Source organism: Salvelinus namaycush, chromosome 17 (assembly GCF_016432855.1).
Source record: "Salvelinus namaycush isolate Seneca chromosome 17, SaNama_1.0, whole genome shotgun sequence".
In the NCBI taxonomy this organism is placed as follows: domain Eukaryota; kingdom Metazoa; phylum Chordata; class Actinopteri; order Salmoniformes; family Salmonidae; genus Salvelinus; species Salvelinus namaycush.
In genome coordinates this window covers 30,847,523-30,874,864 of record NC_052323.1, presented here as the reverse complement: position 1 = coordinate 30,874,864, position 27,342 = coordinate 30,847,523, and the positions used below count along the sequence as shown (strand labels likewise).

Here is a 27,342-nt window from a genome sequence, read left to right as displayed (position 1 = left end):
CATTTGCCTGAACGAGAGCCAGTCAGCCTGAGTATGCATGTGTCGAGCCTTTCGCCAAATGCAATACTTGAGGTGGTGTAACTCTGCCAGATCACGGTCGAACCAGGGGCAGAACCTGTTTTTAATTCTCATTTTCTTTATGTTTGTTAACATTACCACTGAAAATATAAAAAAAGAAGGTCCAGGTGTTTTCGACAGAGGAGATCAAGCTGATTCTAAACCAATTTACAGAGGCCAGTTCATGAAGGAAGGCTTGCTCATTAAAGTTTTTTAGCAAGCGTCTATGACAAATCCGCACAGGTAATTTCACTGAGCAGCCATTACGAACACACGCTGTAAAACCATGATCACTAAGGTTATTACAGAAACACCAGACTGATACCTATCAGGATTATTTGTGTGGATAACACCAAGAAGAGTAGCATTTTCTGGGTGTTTGGGGTCATACCTTGTGGGATTGGTAATAATCTGAGAAAGATTTAGGGAGTCCCATTGCTTTAGGACTTGGTCAGGTGGTTTAAGCATGTCCCAGTTTAGGTCACCTAGCAGGACAAATTCAGACTTAGTGTAAGGGACCAGGAGAGAGCTTCAGGTAGGTAGGGTATGATGGTGGTGCTGATGGTGGTAACACCCAGAAACAGTCAACAAAGAGCTATTTGAAAGTTTAATGCTTTAAACCAGCAAATCAAATTGTTTGGGGACAGACTTGGCGGAGACAACTGAGCACTGAAGGTGATCCTTGGTAAAGATTGCCACTCCACCAGCTTTGGCTGATCTATCTTGCCGAAAAAGGTTATAACCAGAAAGGTTAACATCAGTGTTCAAAACACTCTTCCTTCACCACGTCTCAGTAATTATATTTTTTATTTAACCTTTATTTAACTAGGCAAGTCAGTTAAGAACAAATTATTTTTTACAATGACGGCCTAGGAACAGTGGGTTCGCTGCCTTGTTCAGGGGCAGAACAGCTCGGGTATTCAATCTGCCAACCTTTCGGTTACTGGCCCGATGCTCTTACCACTAGGCTACCTGCCGCCCCGGCAGTAATGACCAACACATCTGGATTGGAGCTGTGAACCCACACTTTCAATTGATCAATTTTAGGTAATAAACTTCTAGTGTTAACGTGCAGAAAACCCAGGCTTTTACGAGAGCAGAAATCAGTGAAGTAGATATCAGTGCACAAGTCAGAATTGGGGCTAGCAACAGTAGATGGGCCAGGGTGTACATGCACATTTCCAGATATCATCAGTAGTAATACAATCAGGGCACGGCAGAGGACAGGGAGAGCTCTGCAGTGTTGATTTTTTATGACATTTGAATTGTGCATCAGATGGCAGCAAGATCATATTGTACAGCAATTTCATCCGGTAACATGAATACAAAGCCGGCGAGAGGTGGCTAGAATAGGATGGGAAGTCTGTGTAATCAATAGAGAGTCAAAGTCCCGAGTGTGGTAACAAACATAGTCTGTTCCACGGTTGGGTAAACAAGGAAGTTCATAGTCAACAAAGCACGCAGGAGTCATGAGACAAATAGAATAAAGCACAAGAAAAAAATATAATGACTTGGGGCTAGCCATTGTAAGTTCAAAGAGTCACCCACCCCAACAAGATATCTTGAGAGAGTAGCACTCTATGAGTCCAGTAGGCTGTAAAAGTCTGAGATAAAATCAATAAATAGTAGGTCTATACTAGCTTATTAAAGTGTTTCTGAGTAAGCTCACATAATAAACTTCACACGTTAATTAGCCTACCTAAATTTATGATCAGTCCAAATGTATGATACTTTACAGGAAAAACTTGTTATGCTGGTGAATGAGGACCCAAAAGCGACGTAATAGTAACAGAGTCTTTATTCCAGTAATAAACAAATAATGATTCTCCTGGATATTATCAATGGTCAATCCAAAACAGGAACTGAAATCCTCTCGTCAATAGAGAGGAACGACTGGAGACGCGACCACAGACTGCAGGTCGCTTCAGGAAGGCACTGGCCGTAGCTGACATAGACACCTGCTCACACGCAGCATCTGAAGAAGGCAAAGAACACGACAGGGCGGAACAAGGACACAGGAACAGCAAACATCAAACAAGAATCCGACAAGGACAGAAGCGGAAAACAGAGGGAGAAATAGGGACTCTAATCAGAGGGCAAAATAGGGGACAGGTGTGAAAGAGTAAATGAGGTCGTTAGGAGAATGAGAAACAGCTGGGAGCAGGAACGGAACGATAGAGAGAGAGAAAGAGGGAAAGAACCTAATAAGACCAGCAGAGGGAAGCACAGGGACAAGACATGATGAAAGACAAAACATGACAAAACTGATCTGAGTTCTGTAAATTAGATTGCTTTCCCAATAACGTCAGGTCAATTCTAGTTAGATTACACGGTTTAGTAGATTAAGCAAGTTTTTAATCCTGTATTTAAATTAATCATTGTTATGCTATCACCTACTGAAAGTACAGTATTCATAAACCTCTGTTTCTAAAGGTTTCCACTAGTTACCACCACCACAAAGTCAAAATGGCCTATATCGTAAAAATTCATGAAAACACAAATTCTCTTTTTGGTCTTAATATAAGGTTGGGGTTAGGCATAAAGTTAGCAATGTGGTTAACATTTTAAGAAGATAAATTGTAGAAATAGGCGGGGTTTATGACTGTAGCTGTGGTAACTAGTGACGACCGTTTCTTAAACATCTGCGTTCATTTCCTGGACACAATGTCCACGATTTCAAAACCAGGATTACGAACGAAATGCATAATATTCCATATTTTTGATCGCATTATGGCAGGATTACATGTTTTGTGTATTATTATTATTATTGTGAATGCCTTTATAGGGCTTCGTTTCCTTGAAGTCCCGCGCGCATGCGCTTTGATTCCCTTCTTTTTTATAAAAAAAAATAAAATCGGACGAAAATGGCTACCTTTCTCATTTAAACCTCTGTCCTGGAAGATTAAATAAAGATTAAATACCCGACGCATAATGTAAACCAGGATCAAGTCAATATCCATGGACTATAGGGCGTAGAATGCATCCGTTTGTATCATGATGTTGTGGCGGTCAAGAATGGAAAATCTATCCGTTTCATATTTAACCCATTGCATTCTATGATCCGCCTACATATTAGGTTTGTGATTTTCTCGTTTTTATGTTCTCAAAATGTACTTGCAAATGCAGCAGTCTTATTCGTGTATTGCATTGTAGTAGCGCCCATTGCCTCATTATACAGCTGTTGTATTTTTGGGTTTGTAAACGCATAATAGCGAGACACTACTTACTGTATGTTTCATATTGCATTAGCACCGGATATGGTTTTGCAACACAATAGCCTGTTCGAATTGCACTAGATGTTAGCAAATAGAATAGATACTTTATAACATTTATCACATAGTGTTGTGATGTGCATCACCAAATTAGGTTGTTATTTTGTTATGTGTGTGTGTGCGTGCGCGTGCGTGCGATTATGTGTGTGTTTATGTGCATGCACGTAATTCTGTGTCACACATACCAATGCTGAACCTGTTTACCTTTCATGTGTACCCCTTCAACAGAAAATGATGCACCAAGTCACTAGCAGCAGCAATGACTATTGCATGAGTGGCCTTGCAGAGGAATGTCAACACCCAACCAGCCACTTTGACTTATGTAGCTCGCAATCCAACAAATTCTACCCTTCGCCCCCACCCCCTACTCTACAGCTGCCTCGCCCTAACCTACCCCCTCTTCCACAGGGCATGCACAAACCCATGCCGTGTCAAATGCAACAAGAGACCCAGAATGAGTTCCACGCTCAGACAGTGAGGATCCGAGGGCCCGGTGAGGCTCCAACTGGGCCAGAGAGCTCCAAGAAAAAGAAAGGAGGTGTCGTCAAGTCCGGCCGTAGAGGGAGACCCTCGGGGACCACTAAGTCAGCCGGTTACCGGACAAGCACCGGACGTCCGTTGGGGACCACGAAAGCTGCGGGGTTCAAGACCAGTCCCGGCAGGCCTCTGGGTACAACTAAAGCGGCGGGTTACAAGGTTAGCCCTGGCAGGCCTCCTGGTAGCATCAAGACTCTGGCTCGGCTGAAGAAACTGGAGTATGGGAGCTGTGATGGTACCAAGAAACTAGACTTCAGTAACTGCGGCGGCGGAGCCAAGAAACTGGACTATGCCAGCTGCGAAGTGGCACCTTTCCCTTACACCCTGATGCAGAAACGAGGCTTGCGTGAGCCTACTGGCAAAGTGGAGGAAACTAACGAGTAGTTATGCCTGCGTCTCTATCTATTGCCTAGAACTCATATTTGAGTGCTTGTCCTAAAGGATGTTGATGACCAGAAGGGACTCATGTAGCCAAAATATGGGTTGACTTTTGGATAGGTCTGGCACTGGCTACCTACGAATGGCTCCTCCTCTCTTCCATGTACTCTGCTGACATCTTCACCATTTAATCTGTCCCTATCCAAAGACTGAAATCGCTCTCTTTTTTTTTTCAATAAGTTTGTTATCTTATTTTACAGAGATTGCATGATGAGACATATAATAAATACAATCAATATACTTTAGCTAAACAGGAATGAGAGAAATATCCTACTATTGTCATAATCTGTTCAAATTGCTAGCTGTCTGGAGAAGGGCTGTTGTTTTGTTCAAATGTTTAAATATCTGATTTGTTTTATTCATCTGTTTACGTTATGCTCTGGTATAATGTGCTTTATTATTAGTAGTCTTCTTGTCCTTCTGATGTTTTCCACATTGAAAAATGCATCGGAGTAGAAAACAACACAAAACAAACTAGCAAAACGTGAATCTTAAGCTTCTCCCAGAGTGCATGTGGCTGTGTTGTCTGGTATGACATGTATTTAATTTGTGTTTATATGCAGCATTATGAGACATGGGGCTGGATTCAATGCGATATATAACATTGTTATAACACCGTTTCTGTCATTTTCGCTTGAACTGTGCATCTGAAAACCTCTCATCATACTTCTTTGACGACATAGCAATTGTTATTTCTACCACTTTGTGAATATCAATAGTTTTGTCTTCTCAATGTAATGTATTATTATTTGTTCTTACACGGTAACTATCACTTGATAAACGCAAACCCAGAATGAAATGTTGTTATGCTGTTGAGTAGGAGCTATAATTTTAGAGAGAAAATGCTATGTGGTGGAGTATGTGTAATGATATTGTAATGTATGTATGACCCCCCCCCCCAAAAAAATTAATGAAATGGTCATTCCAAAATGATCATATTGTCTTGACTGATATTTTAATGGTGTATAGTGTATTGACAATAGTATAGACAATTGTGTTTGTAAATTACAGACAAAGACCTATGTACATCTTATCATTTCATGGGATCCAGGTCCCACTATGGGCCAGTGGACCCCACCTTTATAAAACACTGATTGCATGTCCAACTACCCTTCAAGATAAATATAAGGAATTCTGTTTTAATCCTGACATTCACATCCCATAATGTTTCTTAGAAGACATATGTACATAGACATGGGTATAGTGTATTACATGGGCCTAGAATTACATATGGCATATGAATCTCATAGAACTGAGAAACCAATATTGAATGAGGAAAAAAAGAACAAGACATTTCATATAATTTCAACATAAAAACATTGGGCCACTTTGGGGAAAAAAATCCAATCAAATTTTCTTATTGTCTGGGCCCCTGACATTGCATGTGCCTTTTCTTCGCTCTACGGTCTCCTGAGTGACGGCCTCGCAAGGTTACAAATCGGCAGATTGGTCATCAATGAAGAGCAGCTTGCCTATCAGGTAATATGATTCATTAGAATTGGCTATAAAATAATGTCTGTAGCCTATTTGACAACTGTCATTTCGATGTACCAGTTGTGTGCATTGTGCAAAGCGAGTTTATTACAGTTGCGGTAGGCCACCACTGCAAGTATGGCGAACCTTTTGTGTGGCACTATGCAAAGCGCATTCTCCTTATATGCTGCTGTTGTTATTTCAATGCGAATTTATTGCAGGATACGTGGGGAAAACTGATAGGCATTTAGCCTAAATAACAATATTCTATTACATTGCACCTTATTGACAGCATGATGTCAAGGGGTTCGACTTAATTTGGGGCTTTGCCCTCACCATTGACATGTTTATTGTCGCCGACATGTTTTTGACGCGCCATGACCTATTTTCTCTGCTGTCAGGCAATATGGCGCATAGTCTATTTTAAAACGTTGACCAGGCCTCATCCGCGTGCGCCGTTTTCCCGTCGAGCACATTCGAACTATTGATCCGTATTTGTTGTGGCCACAGATTCGTCTCTATCTTTCTGCTATCCAAAATGGAGGAAACAAGTTACGCCTTTGTTGGGATAAGGAAACCAATAGCGCAATGGTTTATCAGTGTGGCATACCTTCCCCTCACATAAACCCATAATAAATAATCTTATATTATCTAGCCGAGGGTTTCATGTATGTTGGCTAAAACACATGAGGGGATATAGTAGCCTACATCATAGCCCCCGCTTTTATTTGAGATGGTGCACCTGGATTTGTCAGCGTGACTGTAGAGTAGTGTGCTCTAGTGACTGAGGACTGATAGGGTGCGAGAGTACCCGGCCCGATGTGCTGTGAGCTGTGATCGGATCCGCGGCTACGCGGACGGGGGGGTTGGGTGGCTGTGCCCATTGGTTGCTCAGCTCTGCTCGCCAACACAGCCAGTTAGTTAGTAGAGCAGGGTTTGTTTTAACATAACCAGAGGCACAATTCGACAGCCCGCAAAACAATCATGTAGTAAATATGAAATTGTAATTGCTAGGTACCAAGGTGGTATAGGCTACACTGACTTTTGATACACAAAATGGAAGGCTTTAATTCTATTTTGTCCATTGGTGAGTCTGTTTTGTTAAGGCCGACGCTGATGAGATAGTACAGGAGGTGAAGGGGAGAGAATGAGAGCTGTGGGTCTTTCTTGGCCTACTACTGCTGGGATTGTGCAGATCCGCTTTCACAAATCGAAAAAAACATACTCTTCATGCCCCAATCTGAAAGACCCGCAGTTGGTTTTATTGTGACCGATCTCCAAATGGTAAGATTCTTGCGTTTTTTAATTCAGACGATGTTTTTAAACGTTTTGAACCGCCCTTTTGTGAGTTAGAATGGATGCTTCCTATGTCGGTTTATAGGCTCTGTGTAGGCTACTTGTGTGAACCATTCTGTATGATGGCTTTGACTGTATTGACTCCCCTACAGTGAGGCAGGCTGTCAGCGTGAACAATGTTGCACACTTCTATCATTTTTGTGTTCGCGATCGTTGTATTTTGATAACAAAAACAGAACGAGTAGATATGATTCGATTTTGTGAACGGGGCAGAGCACACCGGTCGTTCGCTGTGTTTTTCTGATCTTTTTGTCTTCTCTGCTGCAACTACGGACGGCCTTCAGAGGGGAAGCCATGCAATGTCGTCTTATTAGTGTAGGCTATGCGGTGCATGGCGGTAGTCTTTCTTTCTGTTATTGTCGCGTGGAATGTGAGTTGTTATTTACAGACAGACAGTATGGTTTATGTAAATTCTTGCGTTTTTTAACACTTGTTTTGTAACATTGTAGCAATTTCAAACAGTGGATGAGCCTGGATCATATGAATTGACCACACTGTAGCTGGATAGGAAAAACGTGGTTGTTTACTAGAAGACTTACCTTTTTGTAACCTCGACCACCCTAACGTGCATTTCCTTTTACTATGACAGGAAGGAGCCATGACAACATGAATCGGTCATACAGAAGGGCTGTTCGGGGCTGCTCAGCATCAGCCACAGTGTACAGCTCAGGCCAGCCAGAGCTGAGGCCCCCCAATGGCCTCTCAGTTTCTGCCACTTCCTATGGAAACCACTGTAACAGCAGCACCAAGCATGGTTCAACAGACCAACCGTCGGTGGCCATGCAACTGTCAACCTCCTCCCTCAAACAGGCACCTAGCTACGTGTATAACCAGGCAGAGAAGGAGAGGCCACACTGCTACAGTCCTCTGCTGAGGCTCCAGGACCTCTCCACTATGGTACACAGACCTGGGTCTGATCTGGGAACCGGGCCCCAGCCTAAGGATCTCGACGCCAGGAACCATTTGCACTCTCACAGCCCAGTGGGAGGCTCTAGTTTTGGGGCTCCCCTGGTCCGACTGCCCCCCTCTCCCGGTAACGAGGAGACAGAACCCTGCGAGGATTCCATGCGGGATCAGAACGGTTTCTCTCCTGTTAGTTCTGATAGTTTGGAGCGCTGCTCTCCCATCCCCAATGGATACCTGCATTTCGAGTCCACCTTGTTTGACAGTGGGGACAGGGAGGAGGAGGAAGAGTTGGTACCTTTTCAACAACACTCTTCTAAGTCCGCCAGAGACAGAACGGTCACAGACTCTAACACCATTTCTGGTTCAGGGGTAGGCCATAACAGCACATACAAACCCTCTGTTCTCAACCTGATGTCCAAGAGTCTATCTGAACTGGACCCTACTCTGAGCCCCAGTGCCCTGCCTGACATGTCCATGGGGGATGGCTGGAGTATGGACCAGGACTCTGACAGTGACAGTGAGATGACAGGAGACACACTTGACAATGGTCTCATCTCACCTGTTGGAACCAACTCTAATGTGAGTTCCCTCTCTTACTGATAATCGTAATAATAATAATAATAACCCTTGGGGCAGATGCATCCTGGGTGGCTCTCAAAAGATATCTGATCTTATCTGACGTTATCTACAGTTCTGTAAATACTGTGTAATCTTCCCGGAACAGTATTTGTCAAGGAGCCATTCTTATTTTATCGTTTAGATTTTGCATACACTATATGCCGATCGACCATGTTTCACATTTGGAATTTTAGATTCTAAAAAGTTTTGAACTGTCAAAGGGATGATCCTATACATGTAGTAACGTCTTTGTTTTTGTTCAGCCCAACAGCCCAAAGAAGAAGCCCCTCCCAGCAGTGCAGTACTTGGAGGGAGATCTGGTCTGGGCCAAGTTCAACCGCCGCCCCTGGTGGCCTTGTAGAGTTACCATAGATCCACTGGAGGGGATATACACACACATGAAAGGTGGGAAGTTGTGTTATTGGTGTTGGATCTAAACGTATCACAGGATGGGTGTATTATGTCAGGGCATAAAGCATTGATTTAAAAGTGGGAAGGAAGGGAAGCTGTCCTCTGGGTTCTGTGGGGGAAGGAAGGGAAGCTCTCCTCTGGATCTGTGGGGGAAGGAAGGGAAGCTCTCCTCTGGGATCTGTGGGGGAAGGAAGGGAAGCTCTCCTCTGGATCTGTGGGGGAAGGAAGGGAAGCTCTCCTCTGGATCTGTGGGGGAAGGAAGGGAAGCTGTCCTCTGGGTTCTGTGGGGGAAGGAAGGGAAGCTCTCCTCTGGATCTGTGGGGGAAGGAAGGGAAGCTCTCCTCTGGGTTGTGTGGGGGAAGGAAGGGAAGCTGTCCTCTGGGTTGTGTGGGGGAAGGAAGGGAAGCTGTCCTCTGGGTTCTGTGGGGGAAGGAAGGGAAGCTCTCCTCTGGGATCTGTGGGGGAAGGAAGGGAAGCTCTCCTCTGGGTTCTGTGGGGGAAGGAAGGGAAGCTGTCCTCTGGATCTGTGGGGGAAGGAAGGGAAGCTCTCCTCTGGATCTGTGGGGGAAGGAAGGGAAGCTCTCCTCTGGATCTGTGGGGGAAGGAAGGGAAGCTCTCCTCTGGGTTGTGTGGGGGAAGGAAGGGAAGCTTTCCTCTGGGTTGTGTGGGGGAAGGAAGGGAAGCTCTCCTCTGGATCTGTGGGGGAAGGAAGGGAAGCGCTCCTCTGGATCTGTGGGGGAAGGAAGGGAAGCTCTCCTCTGGATCTGTGGGGGAAGGAAGGGAAGCTCTCCTCTGGATCTGTGAGGGAAGGAAGGGAAGCTCTCCTCTGGGATCTGTGAGGGAAGGAAGGGAAGCTCTCCTCTGGGATCTGTGAGGGAAGGAAGGGAAGCTCTCCTCTGGGATCTGTGGGGGAAGGAAGGGAAGCTCTCCTCTGGGATCTGTGGGGGAAGGAAGGGAAGCTTTCCTCTGGATCTGTGGGGGAAGGAAGGGAAGCTCTCCTCTGGATCTGTGGGGGAAGGAAGGGAAGCTCTCCTCTGGATCTGTGGGGGAAGGAAGGGAAGCTCTCCTCTGGGATCTGTGGGGGAAGGAAGGGAAGCTCTCCTCTGGGATCTGTGGGGGAAGGAAGGGAAGCTCTCCTCTGGGATCTGTGGGGGAAGGAAGGGAAGCTCTCCTCTGGGATCTGTGGGGGAAGGAAGGGAAGCTCTCCTCTGGGATCTGTGGGGGAAGGAAGGGAAGCTCTCCTCTGGGATCTGTGGGGGAAGGAAGGGAAGCTCTCCTCTGGGATCTGTGGGGGAAGGAAGGGAAGCTCTCCTCTGGGATCTGTGGGGGAAGGAAGGGAAGCTCTCCTCTGGATCTGTGGGGGAAGAAAGGGAAGCTCTCCTTTGGGTTGTGTGGGGGAAGGACAGGATGCTCTCCTCTGGATCTGTGGGGGAAGGAAGGGAAGCTCTCCTCTGGATCTGTGGGGGAAGGAAGGGAAGCTCTCCTCTGGGTTCTGTGGGGGAAAGGAGGGACGCTCTCCTCTGGGTTCTGTGGGGGAAGGAAGGGAAGCTCTCCTCTGGATCTGTGGGGGAAGGAAGGGAAGCTCTCCTCTGGGTTATGTGGGGGAAAGAAGGGAAGCTCTCCTCTGGGTTCTGATGGGGAAAGAAGGGAAGCTCTCCTCTGGGTTCTGTAGGGATATAACAGCAAGAGAGAACCACCTTGATCGGATACATGTTGTTGATTTTCACTCAAGTTGACATAGCTTGTGGTATATGGCATGGGGGGCCATCCTCAGACAGCTCCTTCAACTCAATGTATCAGCTCTCAGCTCTCAGCCTGACAGCTTACTTCATCTTTGTGTAATGGCCAGCAGAATCTTAGAATCTTTTGAGCCCCATTCTTTTGATCTAGTTAATATCATCATTTACCATTCATAATATTTATATCAATGTTGAAACAAGTTGTCCTTTGTGTTTTCTGTTGTTCCAGTCCCCAGTCGTCGTCCGTGTCGTATGTATTACGTGGAGACTCTGGGGGAGATGGCAGAACATGCCTGGGTACCTGGGAAAGTTACCTACCCCTTCACAGGAGGAGAGCAGTTTACAGACCTGCCTGTGCTGAGACGGAGAGGGAAACAGAGGGAAAAGGACTACAAATACACAGTAACTAACTACAGACAACTGTCAACTTCTGTTGCTTTTCATTTAGATCGCATTGTGTGTTGCTGTTAATAGTGACATGTTTCAAGTCCCAAATCGCTTTTGTTGTTGTTAAGGTGCAGAATAGTTTCATTGCATGTCTCACAAAACATATCTGGAAGATTATACTCTAATACTGTCTATTCCACAAACTCCGTATAATTTAGAAATAACTGTCTGTGACAGTTGGTCGCTTTTCTCCTGATGGCTATCATCTCTCCCCTGTAGATACCCAAGCGTCTGTTTGAGTCGTGGAAAGTCGGTGTGCTGGAAGCTGAGTTTCTCCTACCTGACCTGCTGAAGAATACTGCTGTCTCTTCTTCCATGCGCTCTAACAGTGAAGAGCGGGTGTCCTTTCCACTGCCTGATGAAAAACCATCCGAGGCACCCTCTTGTTCCTCCTCTATGCTCACTGCACCCCCCTCCCTCAACCCTACCCCCAACAGAAACAAACATCCCCCTGCTGCCAACCTGACTGTAGCGAATGACAGTAGCAGCAAAAAGAAACCCTGCCAGAAGAAGAAGAGGAAGAGGAAGGGTCTGGCGGAGATCTTTGGTCATATAACTAGAAGTCCCACAGATTCACTAAGCATCCTAGACCTGGCCAACCAATTGCCTGCTGCCTCAGCTGATCCACTGAAAGAAGAAGATCCCAAGGACTCTCCATACGCAGACCTGGATTCTGTACCAACCATTGTGCGTCCCAAACGGTCTGAGAAACCTGCTAAAGAAGACACAGAGAAACCGTCTGAACCCTCAAAAGATGAGGCAGAGAAAGGGGGCAATAAGGAGCGGGCTACTTCTCCTGAAAAGGCCAAAGACAGGCATGTGGTCATGGTGGTTCCTAGGCATGTAGTTCCCATCTCCCAGTCCTCATCCCCAAACTTTTTAGTAAACAAATCCCTTTTCAATCACAGAACTACAAAAACCACAAATGTTTTACAGTCAAAACAGAAGTTGGGCAGCTCTTCTGAACTGAAGAATAAAAATGCTCTTGATAAGCCCTCTCTGCAACTCCCTTCCAGCAGACGTCTGATGACCAGGGCCCTGAAAGCAGAGGAAGAGACAGATCTCAAAGAGGCTCTGCTAGCCTCAAGCCAAAACTTGACAAACGATAGGCTTAATGTGCATTCTTCTGACGATGAGTCGTCTACTAGCAGGGATTCTTCACCAGACAAAACCAGATCCTCTGCTAGCTCTCCTAAAAAACAGCCCGAGTCTGATTGGAAGCAGCACCTCCACAACGGCTCGTGGAAAAACTCAGAAGATGTGACTCCAGGGTCCAGTAAGCCTGTCATAACCCCTATTAAGGTCAAGGAAGAGAACATTGTCTCAGACATATCCTCCTGTTCTTCCCCCAGCTCCTCTCTCTCTACCATGGACGCTTTCCAAGATATCAAGGAGCTGTCGTTCAAATCCCTAGTGAAGGAAGAGAGCGACTCTGGGGACTCTAACACTAACTTTAAACCTGAGCCTAATTACAAGTTCAGTACTTTCCTGATGCTCCTGAAGGACATGCATGATACCAGGGAGAAAGAGGGCAAGCCCCTGACCATGCCTCCCTCACAAGCCCTCATCCAGGAGGAACCCATGGTCATAGCCACTGTCCAAGCACCAGACGACACCCTGAACACTGCTGCTGGCGGGGACTGGACACCAACAGGGACCAAAATCCAAAACGGCCAGCATGCGAGCTCGCCAACACCCAAGAGCACACCGGCCAAACCCAAGTCCAAAACCAAACCCATCATGAAAAACAACACATACAAACTTGAAGGGAAAACGGTGCTGGCTCAGATGGTGGCGAACGCAGTGGAGAAGCAGCAGCGGAGGAAGCAGAGGCCACCAGCCAAGCTCAGGGCAACCATCGGTGGTCTCTCTCCCGAGTTGGCCGACCTAGCCTCGGGGAGGGAGTTTGTCTCTGGGCACACTGACCTGGCTGAGCCTGGCCTCAGCCCCCCTCCTCTTCCTTCTGTCCCCTCCGCTGCTGACTCCTCATCCTACCTCGACAAGAGCCCGGGTACCAAAGTGGCCCCTAAGAAGCGCTGGCAGACGTTTGCGCAGCAGGGGCCAGTGAAGCCTGGGCAGGATCCAGGGATCCTGGGTGGGGTGGCCTCACCGCAGGGGCTTGCGGAAGTGAATGGGGTCTACAGAGACAGCCAGGGAGGGACACCAGACCCCATCAGCTCCCCTGGTCTAAACCTGGGGATGGAGAAGCAAGATGACCCATCAGGTAAGACTTGAATGGGTTTCAGTACCAGCAGTGTTTTATGTTAGCTTTTTATTTTATTTTTAGAGATTTATTTGATTTATCGATTATTTATTCCCACAGCACATTCTGAAAACAAACGGCTGAGGAAACCCAGCAAAAGACTGCTGGAATCCACAGAGGAGGAACAATTCTTTTCCCCGAATAAAAAAATTAAGAAACCTCTGGAATCTTCCAAAACCCCTCTGAGCCATTCTTCAGCCCCAGCACTGCTAATGTTCACCTCTACACCCAGCCCCACCCCTGGCCCTACCTCTGGGGAGCCAGCCAGCCCCACCCCTGGCCCTACCTCTGGGGAGCCAGCCAGCCCCACCCCTGGCCCTACCTCTGGGGAGCCAGCCAGCCCCACCCCTGGCCCTACCTCTGGGGAGCCAGCCAGCCCCACCCCCGGCCCTACCTCTGGGAAGCCAGCCAGCCCCACCCCTGACCCTACCTCTGGGAAGCCAGCCAGCCCCACCCCTGGCCCTACCTCTGGGGAGCCAGCCAGCCCCACCCCTGGCCCTACCTCTGGGGAGCCAGCCAGCCCCACCCCTGACCCTACCTCTGGGGAGCCAGCCAAAACCAAGGCCCTAGCAGGGCTGAAACATAGTCTGTCTCAAGATGTCCTCCACCGTGTTATAGAATCATTATCCAAACAACCCCCAGCAGTGACCTCTTTCTCTACTGACTCATCATCCGATGGGACAAACCCTCCTCTGCCCTCTGGTAAGCAGACAGTCAAATGTTTTTTTTCTCCAAAAACATCTCTCATACGGCAGTGCTGTCTTATGTAAAGCAAGAGGCAGATATATTATATTGGGGAAAGTAGTTATGATAATGAAAACAAATCCTCCTCATATTTTCAGATACAGTAGATTTGGGGTATTTAAATGTCTGGTCATTCCCCAGCCCCAGTATCCCTGGAGAGGAAGAGGCCGAGGAAGCCGTCTCACAAGGTCCTGGAATGCACCATAGAAGAAGTGTCAGTCAGTCCTCCAAAGAAGAAGGAGTTTAAGAACCAGAGTGTACAGACAGAGGTGAAACCAGAAGTCAGGGACACTCAGGTAAGGCTGAATGAACTAATCAACAGCCATATTAACAGATCTATACTGCTACAGTACCACTCTGAAACTGGTCTAATTACAGTACCAGTCAAATGTTTGGACACACTTACTCATTCCAGGGTTTTTCTTTATTTTTACTATTTTCTACATTGTAGAATAATAGTGAAGACATCAACACTATGAAATAACACATGTAGTAACCAAGAAAGTGTTAAACAAATCAAAATATATGTTATATTTGAGGTTCTTCAAAGTAGCCACCCTTTGCCTTGATGACAGCTTTAAACACTCTTGGCATTCTCTGAACCAGCTTCATGAGGTAGTCACCTGTAATGCATTTCAATTAACAGGTGTGCCTTGTTAAAAGTAAATTTGTGGAATTTCTTTCCTTCGAATTGCATTTGAGCCTATCTGTTGTGACAAGATAAAGGTGGTATACAGAAGATAGCCCTATTTGGTAAAAGACCAAGTCCATATTCTGTCAAGAAAAAGCTCAAATAAGCAAAGAGAAACAACAGTCCATCACTACTTTAAGACATGAAGGTCAGTCAATCCAGAAAATGTCATGAACTTTGGCACTTCAAGTGCCATCCCAAAAACCATCAAGCGCTATGATGAAACTAGCTCTCCTGAGGACCGCCACAGGAAAGGAAAACACAGAGTTAGTGCCTTGCAAAAGTATTCACCCCCCTTGGTGTTTTTCCTATTTTGTTGCATTACAACCAGTAATTTAAATTGATTTTTATTTGGATTGCATGTAATGGACATACACAAAATAGTCCAAATTGGTGAAGTGAAAGGGGAAAAAAATACTTATTTAAAAAAAAATATATAAAAAATAAAAAACGGCAAAGTGGTGTGTGCATATTTATTCACCCCCTTTGCTATGAAGCCCCTAAATAAGATCTGGTGCAACCAGTTACCTTCAGAAGTCACATAATTAGTTAAATATAGTCCACCTGTGTGCAGTCTAAGTGTCACATGATCTGTCACGTGATCTCAATATATATACACCTGTTCTTAAAGGCCCCAGAGTCTGCAACACCACCAAGCAAGCGGCACCATGAAGACCAAGGAGCTCTCCAAACAGGTCAGGGACAAGGATGTGGAGAAGTACAGATCAGGGTTGGGTTATAAAAAAAAATATCAGAAACTTTGAACATCCCACGGAGAACCATTAAATCCATTATTAAAAAATGGAAAGAATATGGCACCACAACAAACCTGCCAAGAGAGAGCCGCCCAACAAAACTCACGGACCAGGCAAGGAGGGCGGTAATCAGAGAGGCAACAGAGAGACCAAAGATAACCCTGAAGGAGCTGCAAAGCTCCACAGCGGAGATTGGAGTATCTGTCCATAGGACCACTTTAAGCCGTACACTCCACAGAGCTGGGCTTTACGGAAGAGTGGCCAGAAAAAGCCATTGCTTAAAGACAAAAATAAGCAAACACGTTTGGTGCTCGCCAAAAGAAATGGGAGGGACTCCCCAAACATATGGAAGAAGGTACTCTGGTCAGATGAGACTAAAATGTAGCTTTTTGTCCGTCAAGGAAAACGCTATGTCTGGCGCAAACCCACCTCTCATCACCCCGAGAACACCATCCCCACAGTGAAGCGTGGTGGCAGCATCATGCTGTGGAGACGTTTTTCATCGGCAGGGACTGGGAAACTGGTCAGAATTGAAGGAATGATGGAGGGGGCTAAATTAAGGGAAATTCTTGAGGGAAACCTGTTTCAGTCTTCCAGAGATTTGACACTGGGACAGAGGTTCACTTTAAGGCAGGACAATGACCCTAAGCATACTGCTAAAGCAACACTTGAGTGGTTTAAGGGGAAACATTTAAATGTCTTGGAATGGCCTAGTCAAAGCCCAGACCTTAATCAAATTGAGAATCTGTGGTATGACTTAAAGATTGCAGTACACCAGCGGAACCCATCCAACTTGAAGGAGCTGGAGCAGTTTTGCCTTGAGTAAAGGGCAACAATCCCAGTGTCTAGATGTGCCAAGCTTATAGAGACATACCCCAAGAGACTTGCAGCTGTAATTGCTGAAAAAGGTGGCTCTACAAAGTATTGACTTTGGGGGGTAAATAGTTATGCATGCTCAAGTTTTCAGTTTTTTTGTCTTATTTCTTGTTTGTTTCACAAATAATATTTTGCATCTTCTAAGTGGTAGGCAAGTTGTGTAAATCAAGTGATACAACCCCCACAAAATATATTTTAATTCCAGGTTGTAAGGCTACAAAATAGGAAAAATACCAAGGGGTGTGAATACTTTCGCAAGCCACTGTACCTCTGCTGCAGAGGATAAGTTAATTCGAGTTAACTGCACCTCAGATATTGCAGCCCAAATAAATACTTCACAGAGTTCAAGTAACAGACACATCTCAACATCAACTGTTCAGAGACTGCATGAATCAGGCCTTTATGGTCAAATTGCTGCAACGAAACCACTACTAAAGGACACCAATAATAAGCAGAGACTTGCTTGGGCCAAGAAACACGAGCAATGGACATTGGACCGGTGGAAATCTGTCCTTTGGTCTGATGAATCCAAATTTGAGATTTTTGGTTCCAACCGCCATATTTTTGTGAGACGCAGAGTAGGTGAACGGATCTCTGCATGTGTGGTTCCCACCGTGAAGCATGGAGGAGGAGGTGTGATGGTATGGGGGTGCTTTGCTGGTGACACTGTCAGTGATTTATTTAGAGTTCATGGCACACTTAACCAGCATGGCTACCACAGCATTCTGCAGCAATACACCATCCCATCTGGTTTGGGCTTATTGGGACTATCATTTGTTTTTCAACAGGACAATGACCCAAAACAAACCTCCAGGCTGTTTGGGCTATTTGACCAAGCAGGAGAGTGATGGAGTGCTGCATCAGATGACCTGGCCTTCACAATCACCCGACCTCAACCCAATTGACATGGTTTGGGATGAGTTGGAACGCAGAGTGGAAAAGCAGCCAACAAGTGCTCAGCATATGTGGGAACTCCTTCAAGACAGTTGGAAAAGCATTCCAGATGAAGCTGGTTGAAAGAATGCCAAGAGTGTGCAAAGCTGTCATTAAGGCAAAGGGTAGCTACTTTGAAGAATCTCAAATATAAAATATATTTTGATTTAACACCTTATTTGGTGACTACATGATTCCATATGTGTTATTTCATAGTTTTGATGTCTTCACTATTATTCTACAATGTAGAAAATAGTAAAAATAAAGAAAAACCCTTGAATCAGTAGGTGTGTCCAAACTTTTGACTGGTACTCTATGTCATTTCTATAACAGGTTAAGTCTGTGAAGAAAGACGTGCCTGTATCCAGCTTGACAACTCCAGAGAGCATGGTTTCTCTGCAGGCATCCTCCCCTGCCTGGCCCTCTAGCCCTACGGTGCTCTTCACCCCCAAGGAAGAGACCGAGAAGATCAGTCCTGGGGTGGGAGGAGAGAGCCACACCAACGGAGAGAGAACACCCAAACCTGAGGTCAGCATTAATACCTTTTTCAACCTGTGTGAAAAGATGACTAGTTTCATGCTATGATGTCAGCATTCACCTGAGGTACAATTGTACCAGTGCTGTAAAACAGGGTGCTAAACCCCTACACCTTAACCAATATTTTGTGTAATAACACCTCTCCTCCAGGTGTTCTCTCCTGGTCTGAATGACAGTTTCTCCCTACCTGGCGAAGGGTCCCTGGTCTCCAGCACTAAGAAGAACACAGGAGAGAAAGGAGGAGCTGCATCAATGAAGGAGAATGTCTGTCAGGTAGGTCAACCAACAACATGCCACAACCTTTCTAGTTTGTAGAGGCAGGAACAGTCAAAATAGCTCTTACGTTTTATTTTCAGGCTTTCTTACATTAGTTCAGAAATAACTGTTCCCAATAGCCGAGTGATGAATTAGATTTGGGAGTATCGTAACACAAGACTAAAATGTGTGTGTGTCTTGCAGGTGTGTGAGAGGACAGGTGAGCTGCTGCTGTGTGAGGGCCAGTGCTGTGGGGCGTTCCACCTGCAGTGTATCGGCCTATCAGAAACCCCTAGAGGGAAGTTCATCTGTTGTGAATGCACTAAAGGTGAGTCTCTACCTATCCCTGTACACATGTCTGTCCTTTTCCATTTGACTCATTTAGCAGACGCTCTTATCCAAAACAACCTACAGGAGCGGTTTACGGTTTAGTGCCTTGCTCAAGGGCACATCGACAGATTTTTCACCTATTCGCCTTGGGGATTCGAACCAGCAACTTTTCGGTTACTGGTCTAACGCTCTTCACCGCTAGACTACCTGCCACCATTCTAATCTTACAGGAGCCATGTACACCTGGTGCAGCCTCACCTATACACATATTCACCTTGGCTTAACACTGCTACTGAGGAAAAGGGGGATGCTTGCAAGCCGAAGAACACCATCCCAACCGTGAAGTATGGGGGTGGCAGCATCATGTTGTGGGGGTGCTTTGCTGCAGGAGGGACTGGTGCACTTCACAAAATAGATGGCATCATGAGGCAGGAAAATGATGTGCATATATTGAAGCAACATCTCAAGACATCAGTCAGGAAGTTAAAACTTGGTTGCAAATGGGTCTTCCAAATGGACAATGACCCCAAGCATACTTCCAAAGTTGTGGCAAAATGGCTTAAGGACAACAAAGTCAAGGTATTGGAGTGTCCATCACAAAGCTCTGACTTCAGTCCTATAGAACATTTGTGGGCAGAACTGAAAAAGCGTGAGCGAGCAAGGAGGCCTACAAACCTCACTCAGTTACACCAGCTCTGTCAGGAGGAATGGGCCAAAATTCACCCAACTTATTGTGGGAAGCTTGTGGAAGGCTATACGACACGTTTGACCCAAGTTAAACAATTTAACGGCAATGCTACCAAATACTAATTGAGTGTATGTAAACTTTTGACCCACTGGGAATGTGATGAAAGAAATAAAAGCTGAAATAAATCGTTCTCTCTACTATTATTCTGACATTTCACGTTCTTAAAATGAAATGGTGATCCAAACTGACATAAGACAGTGAATTTTTACTAGGATTAAATTTCAGGAATTGTGAAAAACTGAGTTTAAATGTATTTGGCTAAGGTGTATGTAAACTTCCAACTTCAACTGTATGTAAGCTGCTTTGGTGTATCACAAAGCTAAGAGTGTATCTTTTCCATTGCAGGTGTCCACACATGCTTTGTGTGTAAGAAGTCTGGCGACAGTGTGAAGAGGTGCATGGTGCCTGTATGTGGGAAGTTCTACCACAACAAGTGTATCCTGAAACACACACCCACCCAGCCCCAGAATAAAGGGGTTCGCTGCTCCCTCCACGTCTGTCTGCCCTGCCACATCACCAACCCCCTCAACCCCTGCAGTTCCAAAAGTAGGTTCCAGTTCCACTCTGTTTGATAAAACCAGGGGTAAAGTAGAATTCATTTCTACCCGGTACGAGACCTTCTATATGTGCATGCTTGCACCAACATTTGTGCACTATTAACTCAATAGGATCTCTGTGGGCGTAGTCGTAAAGATATGTCATTTAACTTTTAAAATGTATTACCCTTTTATTGTGGCATAAACACAACCAATCATGAGGTTTTCATCTGATTGTCAAACAATCACTTCAAAGGTCTCCTTTACTAGGCTACCCCCACATGTTCATTCACTCGCAACATTCAGTGTTTCCAGCCTCCAAACTGCCGTGAGTGGAAATAGACATCTGTTACACAAAATATTTGGCGATTGTCATTAGGCCGGAATTTATGTTTGTACTGCTGTCTGCGTGTCTCTGTGTCGGCCACTCATTTCTTGCCTTGGCATAATGTGAGTGTTCTCGTCGAACCACATTGCGTTTTGGAGCGTAGGCTCTACCACCCGTTTTCTAGTCCATTTGCTCGTCTTTTTTATGCCTCTGACATGAGGTAATGATCACGTGGTGTAATAGCCTACAGTTTTCTTGACATTTTGTTTGACTATTGTGATTGGCTCATGTTTTACTGGTACGGCGTACCCACTATTTATTTTCCCGGGACACAACACCTGACCGCCTTACTTTCACCCCTGGACACGATAGAAATAGACCTAGGCTATAGGTTTAGAATTGGATGTGACACAATTTAGATTTGTGTGATTATTGTAATGTTTTTTTATGGGATGGAAAACCGATTGCTACAGTAGAATTGAAACATATCAAGTGGGCTGAAAATCTTGGTCCTCCAATCACATTACAGGTTATCTACAAACATTACTGCAGATTGTCTGTTTGTCTTGGATGGGATCCTAGATTCGAATCAAATTTTATTTGTCACATGCGCCGAATACAACAAGTGTAGACCTTACCGTGAAATGCTTACTTAAAGCCCTTAACCCACAATGCAGTTCAATAAATAGAGTTAAGGAAATATTAACTCAATAAATTAGTGGGAAAAAATATATACGTAGAAAAAAAGTTACACAAGAAAATACCAAACAATAACGAGGCTATATACATGGGGTACCATGTCAATGTGCGGGGGTACAGCTTAGTCGAAGTAATTTGTATAGTTCTGTTGGGGGAAAGTTGTTATGATAATGAAAACAAATCCTCATATTTTCAGATACAGTAGATTTGGGGTATTTAAATGTCTGGTCATTCCCCAGCCCCAGTATCCCTGGAGAGGAAGAGGCCGAGGAAGCCGTCTCACAAGGTCCTGGAATGCACCATAGAAGAAGTGTCAGTCAGTCCTCCAAAGAAGAAGGAGTTTAAGAACCAGAGTGTACAGACAGAGGTGAAACCAGAAGTCAGGGACACTCAGGTAAGGCTGAATGAACTAATCAACAGCCATATTAACAGATCTATACTGCTACAGTACCACTCTGAAACTGGTCTAATTACAGTACCAGTCAAATGTTTGGACACACCTACTCATTCCAGGGTTTTTCTTTATTTTTTACTATTTTCTACATTGTAGAATAATAGTGAGGACATCAACACTATGAAATAACACATATGGAATCATGTAGTAACCAAGAAAGTGTTAAACAAATCAAAATATATGTTATATTTGAGGTTTTTCAAAGTAGCCACCCTTTGCCTTGATGACAGCTTTGCACACTCTGTCATTTTTATAACAGGTTAAGTCTGTGAAGAAAGACGTGCCTGTATCCAGCTTGACAACTCCAGAGAGCATGGTTTCTCTGCAGGCATCCTCCCCTGCCTGGCCCTCTAGCCCTACGGTGCTCCTCACCCCCAAGGAAGAGACCGAGAAGATCAGTCCTGGGGTGGGAGGAGAGAGCCACACCAACGGAGAGAGAACACCCAAACCTGAGGTCAGCATTAACACCTTTTTCAACCTGTGTGAAAAGATGACTAGTTTCATGCTATGATGTCAGCATTCACTTGAGGTACAATTGTACCAGTGCTGTAAAACAGGGTGCTAAACCCCTACACCTTAACCAATATTTTGTGTAATAACACCTCTCCTCCAGGTGTTCTCTCCTGGTCTGAATGACGGTTTCTCCCTACCTGGCGAAGGGTCCCTGGTCTCCAGCACTAAGAAAAACACAGGAGAGAAAGGAGGAACTGCGTCCATGAAGGAGAATGTTTGTCAGGTAGGTCAACCAACAACATGCCACAACCTTTCTATTTTGTAGAGGCAGGAACAGTCAAAATAGCTCTTACGTTTTATTTTCAGGCTTTCTTACATTAGTTCAGAAATAACTGTTCCCAATAGCCAAGTGATGAATTAGATTTGGGAGTATCGTAACACAAGACTAAAATGTGTGTGTGTCTTGCAGGTGTGTGAGAGGACAGGTGAGCTGCTGCTGTGTGAGGGCCAGTGCTGTGGGGCGTTCCACCTGAAGTGTATCGGCCTATCAGAAACCCCTAGAGGGAAGTTCATCTGTTGTGAATGCACTAAAGGTGAGTCTCTACCTATCCCTGTACACATGTCTGTCCTTTTCCATTTGACTCATTTAGCAGACGCTCTTATCCAAAACAACCTACAGGAGCGGTTTACGGTTTAGTGCCTTGCTCAAGGGCACATCGACAGATTTTTCACCTATTCGCCTCGGGGATTCGAACCAGCAACTTTTCGGTTACTGGTCTAACGCTCTTCACCGCTAGACTACCTGGCACCATTCTAATCTTACAGGAGCCATGTACACCTGGTGTAGCCTCACCTATACACATATTCACCTTGGCTTAACACTGCTACTGAGTTCTTACACCTGTGACTTGATACTGCCATGCTCATAGACGTTATCTCTGCATCTGACAGAGGTATTCTGTTTCTATACCCACAATGTATGTAAGCTGCTTTGGTGTATCACAAAGCTAAGAGTGTATCTTTTCCATTGCAGGGGTTCACACATGCTTTGTGTGTAAGAAGTCTGGCGACAGTGTGAAGAGGTGCATGGTGCCTGTATGTGGGAAGTTCTACCACAACGAGTGTATCCTGAAACACACACCCACCCAGCCCCAGAGTAAAGGGGTTCGCTGCTCCCTCCACGTCTGTCTGTCCTGCCACATCACCAACCCCCTCAACCCCTGCAGTTCCAAAAGTAGGTTCCAGTTCCACTCTGTTTGATAGAACCAGGGGTAAAGTAGAATTCATTTCTACCCGGTACGAGACCTCCTATATATGCATGCTTGCACCAACATTTGTGCACTATTAACTCAATAGGATCTCTGTGGGCGTAGTCGTAAAGATATGTCATTTAACTTTAAGGAGCAGTTCTCTCTCTGTGGGTCTAACCCCAAGAAGTTCTGGAAAATGGTTAAAGACCTGGAGAATAAATCCTCCTCCTCACAGCTGCCCATGTCCCTTAATGTTGATGTGGTTGATACTGACAAGAAGCACATGGCTGAGCTCTTTAAATCACCACTTCATTAAATCGGGATTCCTATTTGACTCCGCCATGCCTCCTTGCAGGTCCAACATGTCCTCGTCTCCCACCCCTTCTAATGCGACTAGCCCCAATGCTCCTCCCTTTTTTCCCCCTGCCCTGCAACAAAGTTTCTCCTTGCAGGCAGTCACTGAGTCCGAGGTGCTAAAGAAGCTCCTGAAACTTGACCCCAAAAAAACATCTGGGTCAGATGGTTTAGACCCTTTCTTCCTAAAGGTTGTAGCCCCTATCATTGCCAAGCCCATCTCTGACCTTTTTAACCTGTCTCTCCTTTCTGGGGAGGTTCCCATTGCTTGGAAGGCAGCCACGGTTTGTCCTTAATTTAAAGGGGGAGATCAAGCTGATCTTAATTGTTATAGCCTATTTCTGTTTTGCGCTGTTTCTCCAAAGTGTTGGGAAAACGTGTCAATAATCAACTGACTTGCTTTCTTGATGTCTAGTATTCTCTCTGGTATGCAATCTGGTTTCCGCTCAGATTATTGATGTGTCACTGCAACCTAAAAGGTCCTAAATGATGTCACCATTGCCCTTGATTCTAAGCAATGTTGTCCTGCTATTTTTATTGACTTGGCCAAAGCTTTTGATACGGTAGACCATTCCATTCTTGTGGGCTGGCTAAGGAGTATTGGTGTCTCTGAGGAGCCTTTGGCCTGGTTTGCTAACTACCTCTCCCAAACAGTGCAGTGTATAAAGTCAGAAAATCTGCTGTCTCAGTCACTGCCTGTCACCAAGGGAGTACCCCAAGGCTCGATCCTAGACCCCACGCTCTTCTCAATTTACATCAACAACATAGCTCAGGCAGTAGGAAGCTCTCTCATCCATTTATATGCAGATCTTGGTCTTATACTCAGCTGGCCCCTCTGCGAATTATGTGTTAAATGCTCTACAACAAAGCTTTCTTAGTGTCCAACAAGCTTTCTCTACCTTTAACCTTTAACCTTTAACCTGTTCTGAACATCTCCAAAACCTACTGCAGCCCTCATCCTCCACATACAACACCCGTTCTGCCAGTCACATTCTGTTAAGGTCCCCAAAGTACACACATCCTTGGGTCTCTGTTATTTTCAGTTCGCTGCAGCTAGCTACTGGAATGACCTGCAATAAACACTCAAACTGGACAGTTTTATCTCAATCTCTTCATTCAAAGACTCAATCATGGACACTCTTACTGACAGTTGTGGCTGCTGTGTGTGATGTATTGTTGTCTCTACCTTCTTGTCCTTTGTGCTCTTGGCTGTGCCAAATAATGTTTGTACCATGTTTTGTTTTGCTACCATGTTGTTGTTATATTGTGTTGCTACCATGCTGTGTTGCTGCTATGCTATGTTGTTGTCTTAGGTCTCTCTTTATGTAGTGTTGTCTCTCTTGTCATGATGTGTGTTTTGTCCTATAATTATTCAACAACAATTTTTTTTGTCCCAGCCCCCATCCCCACAGGTGACCTTTTTGCGTTTTGATAGGCCATCATTGTAAATAAGAATGTGTTCTTAACTGACTTGCCTAGTTAAATAAAGGTTAAATAAAGGTGAAATTAAGGTTAAATAAAGGTGAAATAATGAATAAAACCGTTGTTCAGCCACGACACATTGAAACATAAAATATTACAGTTTTTAATGTAGGATCGTCTTAATCGTAGATCGTCCAGTTTGTTTTCCAATGATTGCGCGTTGGCAAATAATACGGAGCGAAGTGGTGGTTTACCTCCTCGTCTGCAATTCTTACCAGGCACTGCGCCCTCCTCCCCCTTTTCCTACGCCTTTTGAGGGGGATTTGTGCCATGTCTTGACAAAGGAGTATATCCTTAAAGGAAAATAGCTTCGCCCAGTTCGAGGTGAGTTATCGCTGTTCTGATGTCCAGAAGCTCTTTTCCATCATAAGACGGTAGAGACGGTAGCAGCAACAATATGTACAAAATGAGTTACAAACAATGCAAACGAACACAATGGCGCAGTTGGTTAGGAGCCCGTAAAACGGCAGCCATCCCCTCCGTCTCCATTATATACAGATCTAACATGGCTGTAGAGATGCTTGGTGTGTGTGTGTGTGGTTTTTGACCTGTGTTCCTCTTCTAGGTCGTCTGACCCGCTGCGTGCGCTGCCCTGTTGCGTACCACGCAAACGACTACTGCATGGCGGCAGGCAGCATTGCCCTGGCCAACAACAGCTTCCTGTGTCCAAACCACTTCACCCCCCGCAAGAACTACAAGAACCACGAACACATCAACGTCAGCTGGTGCTTCGTCTGCTCAGAAGGTTGGTGACTGGTTGGGTTGCTTTTGGATGGTTGATTGATTGGTTGGGTGTTGAAGAGTCCATTATGCAAGGGTTGGTGGTATTATTAGAGGTAGAGTAATAATTTGATTAGGAGTGTGGTGGAAATCATATGTGGATGACTTATGCTCCTCACAGAGTAAAAAAGGTTGAAGTGAAATGAAGCATTGTGCCTCCCCATCCTGAGGTCATTGGGTCACATCTGGGTGACTTGTTGTCTGAGCTGCACCTCCTTTCTCCCTGCAGGGGGCAGTCTGCTGTGTTGCGAGGCCTGTCCTGCTGCCTTCCATCAAGAGTGTCTGAACATCGAGATGCCCGAGGGGAGCTGGTTCTGCAACGACTGCAAGGCCGGGAAGAAACCACACTTCAAGGACATCCTCTGGGTTAAAGTGGTAAGATTCAGGTAAGAATCACTGTTCTCTAGAAACAATATCCATGCTTTTGGTCAGAATCAACTGAGTGACACTTTTCTCCCGTGTCAACGTATTAAAAAATATCTTGATCAGTTCCTGAAATCCAGTCATATTGTTATTGATCAGAATCTCTGTGTGTATAATCCTCATCTACACTGAGTACACCAAACATTAGGAACACTTTCTAATATTGAGTTGCCGCTAGTGTTTTTATTGTGGCCGTATTACCCCGACACTGATTGGAGCTCCCAGAGTGTTCTGACAGAACACAGCACACTGATTGGAGCTCCCAGAGTGTTCTGACAGAACACAGCACACTGATTGGAGCACCCAGAGGGTTCTGACAGAACACAGCACACTGATTGGAGCTCCCAGAGTGTTCTGACAGAACACAGCACACTGATTGGAGCACCCAGAGTGTTCTGACAGAACACAGCTTGGGCTGTTTTGGTGACCCTATTACCACCATACCGGCGGTCCCGAGTGTCATGAAGTCAGTCAAATTCCACGTGACTGTTGAGTCATGGTAATTAGGCTTCTCCAAGCTCTGATGCTGCTGATGGTCATTAGTACCCTACCAAACTTGCTAACTGCCAGGTACTCAGCATTAGTGTCCCTCTAATCACTCTGACATCAATGCAAATGTAACCGAAAATCTAATCAAACACCATGAGAGCCAATGAGCTCTTATTGCTCAACATTTCTATAGGCTATGCAATTGCGTGAGAAAACAGAGTGAAGGCCTCTATTAAAAAGAGGAGGATCCCATCAGCTTTCTATAGGCTAGGCCTACTATATTTATTTCTCAACTTTACTAATATTAAGCACATTGCTTCTCTTTACAACAGGACTATAGCCTACCTGGCTGGCATGAAAATAAACCACGGGAGAAACGCCCTCCATTCGCTATTTAAATGCGTAGATGACATGTATTTTTCCCCTGCCCCTGTTTCGAGACAGGTGCATGATAATGGTCCATTCTAGGTCAAAATAATTTTCACACGTACAGTACCAGTCAAAAGTTTAGACGCACCTACTCATTCAAGAGTTTTTCATAATTGTACTTTTTTCTACATTGTAGAATAATAGTGAAGACGTCAAAACTATGAAATAACACATTTGGAATCATCTAGTAACCAAAAAAGTGTTAAACAAAATATATTTGAGATTCTTCAAAGTAGCCACCCTTTGCCTTGATGACAGCTTTGCACAATCTTGGCATTC

General features: G+C 45.1%; 2 protein-coding genes across 3 annotated transcripts in view; both read left to right on the top strand.

The window, feature by feature from the left end:
* Window positions 1–2,905: 2,905 nt before the first annotated feature.
* On the top strand, window positions 2,906–5,102 carry LOC120062083 (UPF0461 protein C5orf24 homolog). 2 transcript variants are annotated; one of them, XM_039011890.1, is made up of 2 exons: window positions 2,906–3,133; window positions 3,738–5,102. In XM_039011890.1, the coding sequence occupies exon 2, from the start codon at window positions 3,741–3,743 to the stop codon at window positions 4,248–4,250; it is 510 nt and encodes a 169-aa protein (XP_038867818.1). In that variant the 5' UTR covers window positions 2,906–3,133; window positions 3,738–3,740; the 3' UTR covers window positions 4,251–5,102. The 2 variants fall into 2 exon arrangements, with proteins under 2 accessions (XP_038867818.1, XP_038867817.1); XM_039011889.1 differs by having other exon boundaries at window positions 3,558–5,102.
* Window positions 5,103–21,913: 16,811 nt separating this feature from the next.
* The window catches only part of LOC120062181 (histone-lysine N-methyltransferase, H3 lysine-36 specific-like), a 19,617-nt gene continuing 14,188 nt past the window's right edge, over window positions 21,914–27,342 (top strand). The window contains exons 1-6 of the mRNA XM_039011986.1: window positions 21,914–21,919; window positions 22,017–22,139; window positions 22,326–22,449; window positions 22,890–23,090; window positions 25,508–25,687; window positions 25,952–26,108. Of these exons, the coding sequence (XP_038867914.1) occupies window positions 21,914–21,919; window positions 22,017–22,139; window positions 22,326–22,449; window positions 22,890–23,090; window positions 25,508–25,687; window positions 25,952–26,108 (791 nt within the window). The remainder of the gene's footprint in view (window positions 21,920–22,016; window positions 22,140–22,325; window positions 22,450–22,889; window positions 23,091–25,507; window positions 25,688–25,951; window positions 26,109–27,342) is intronic.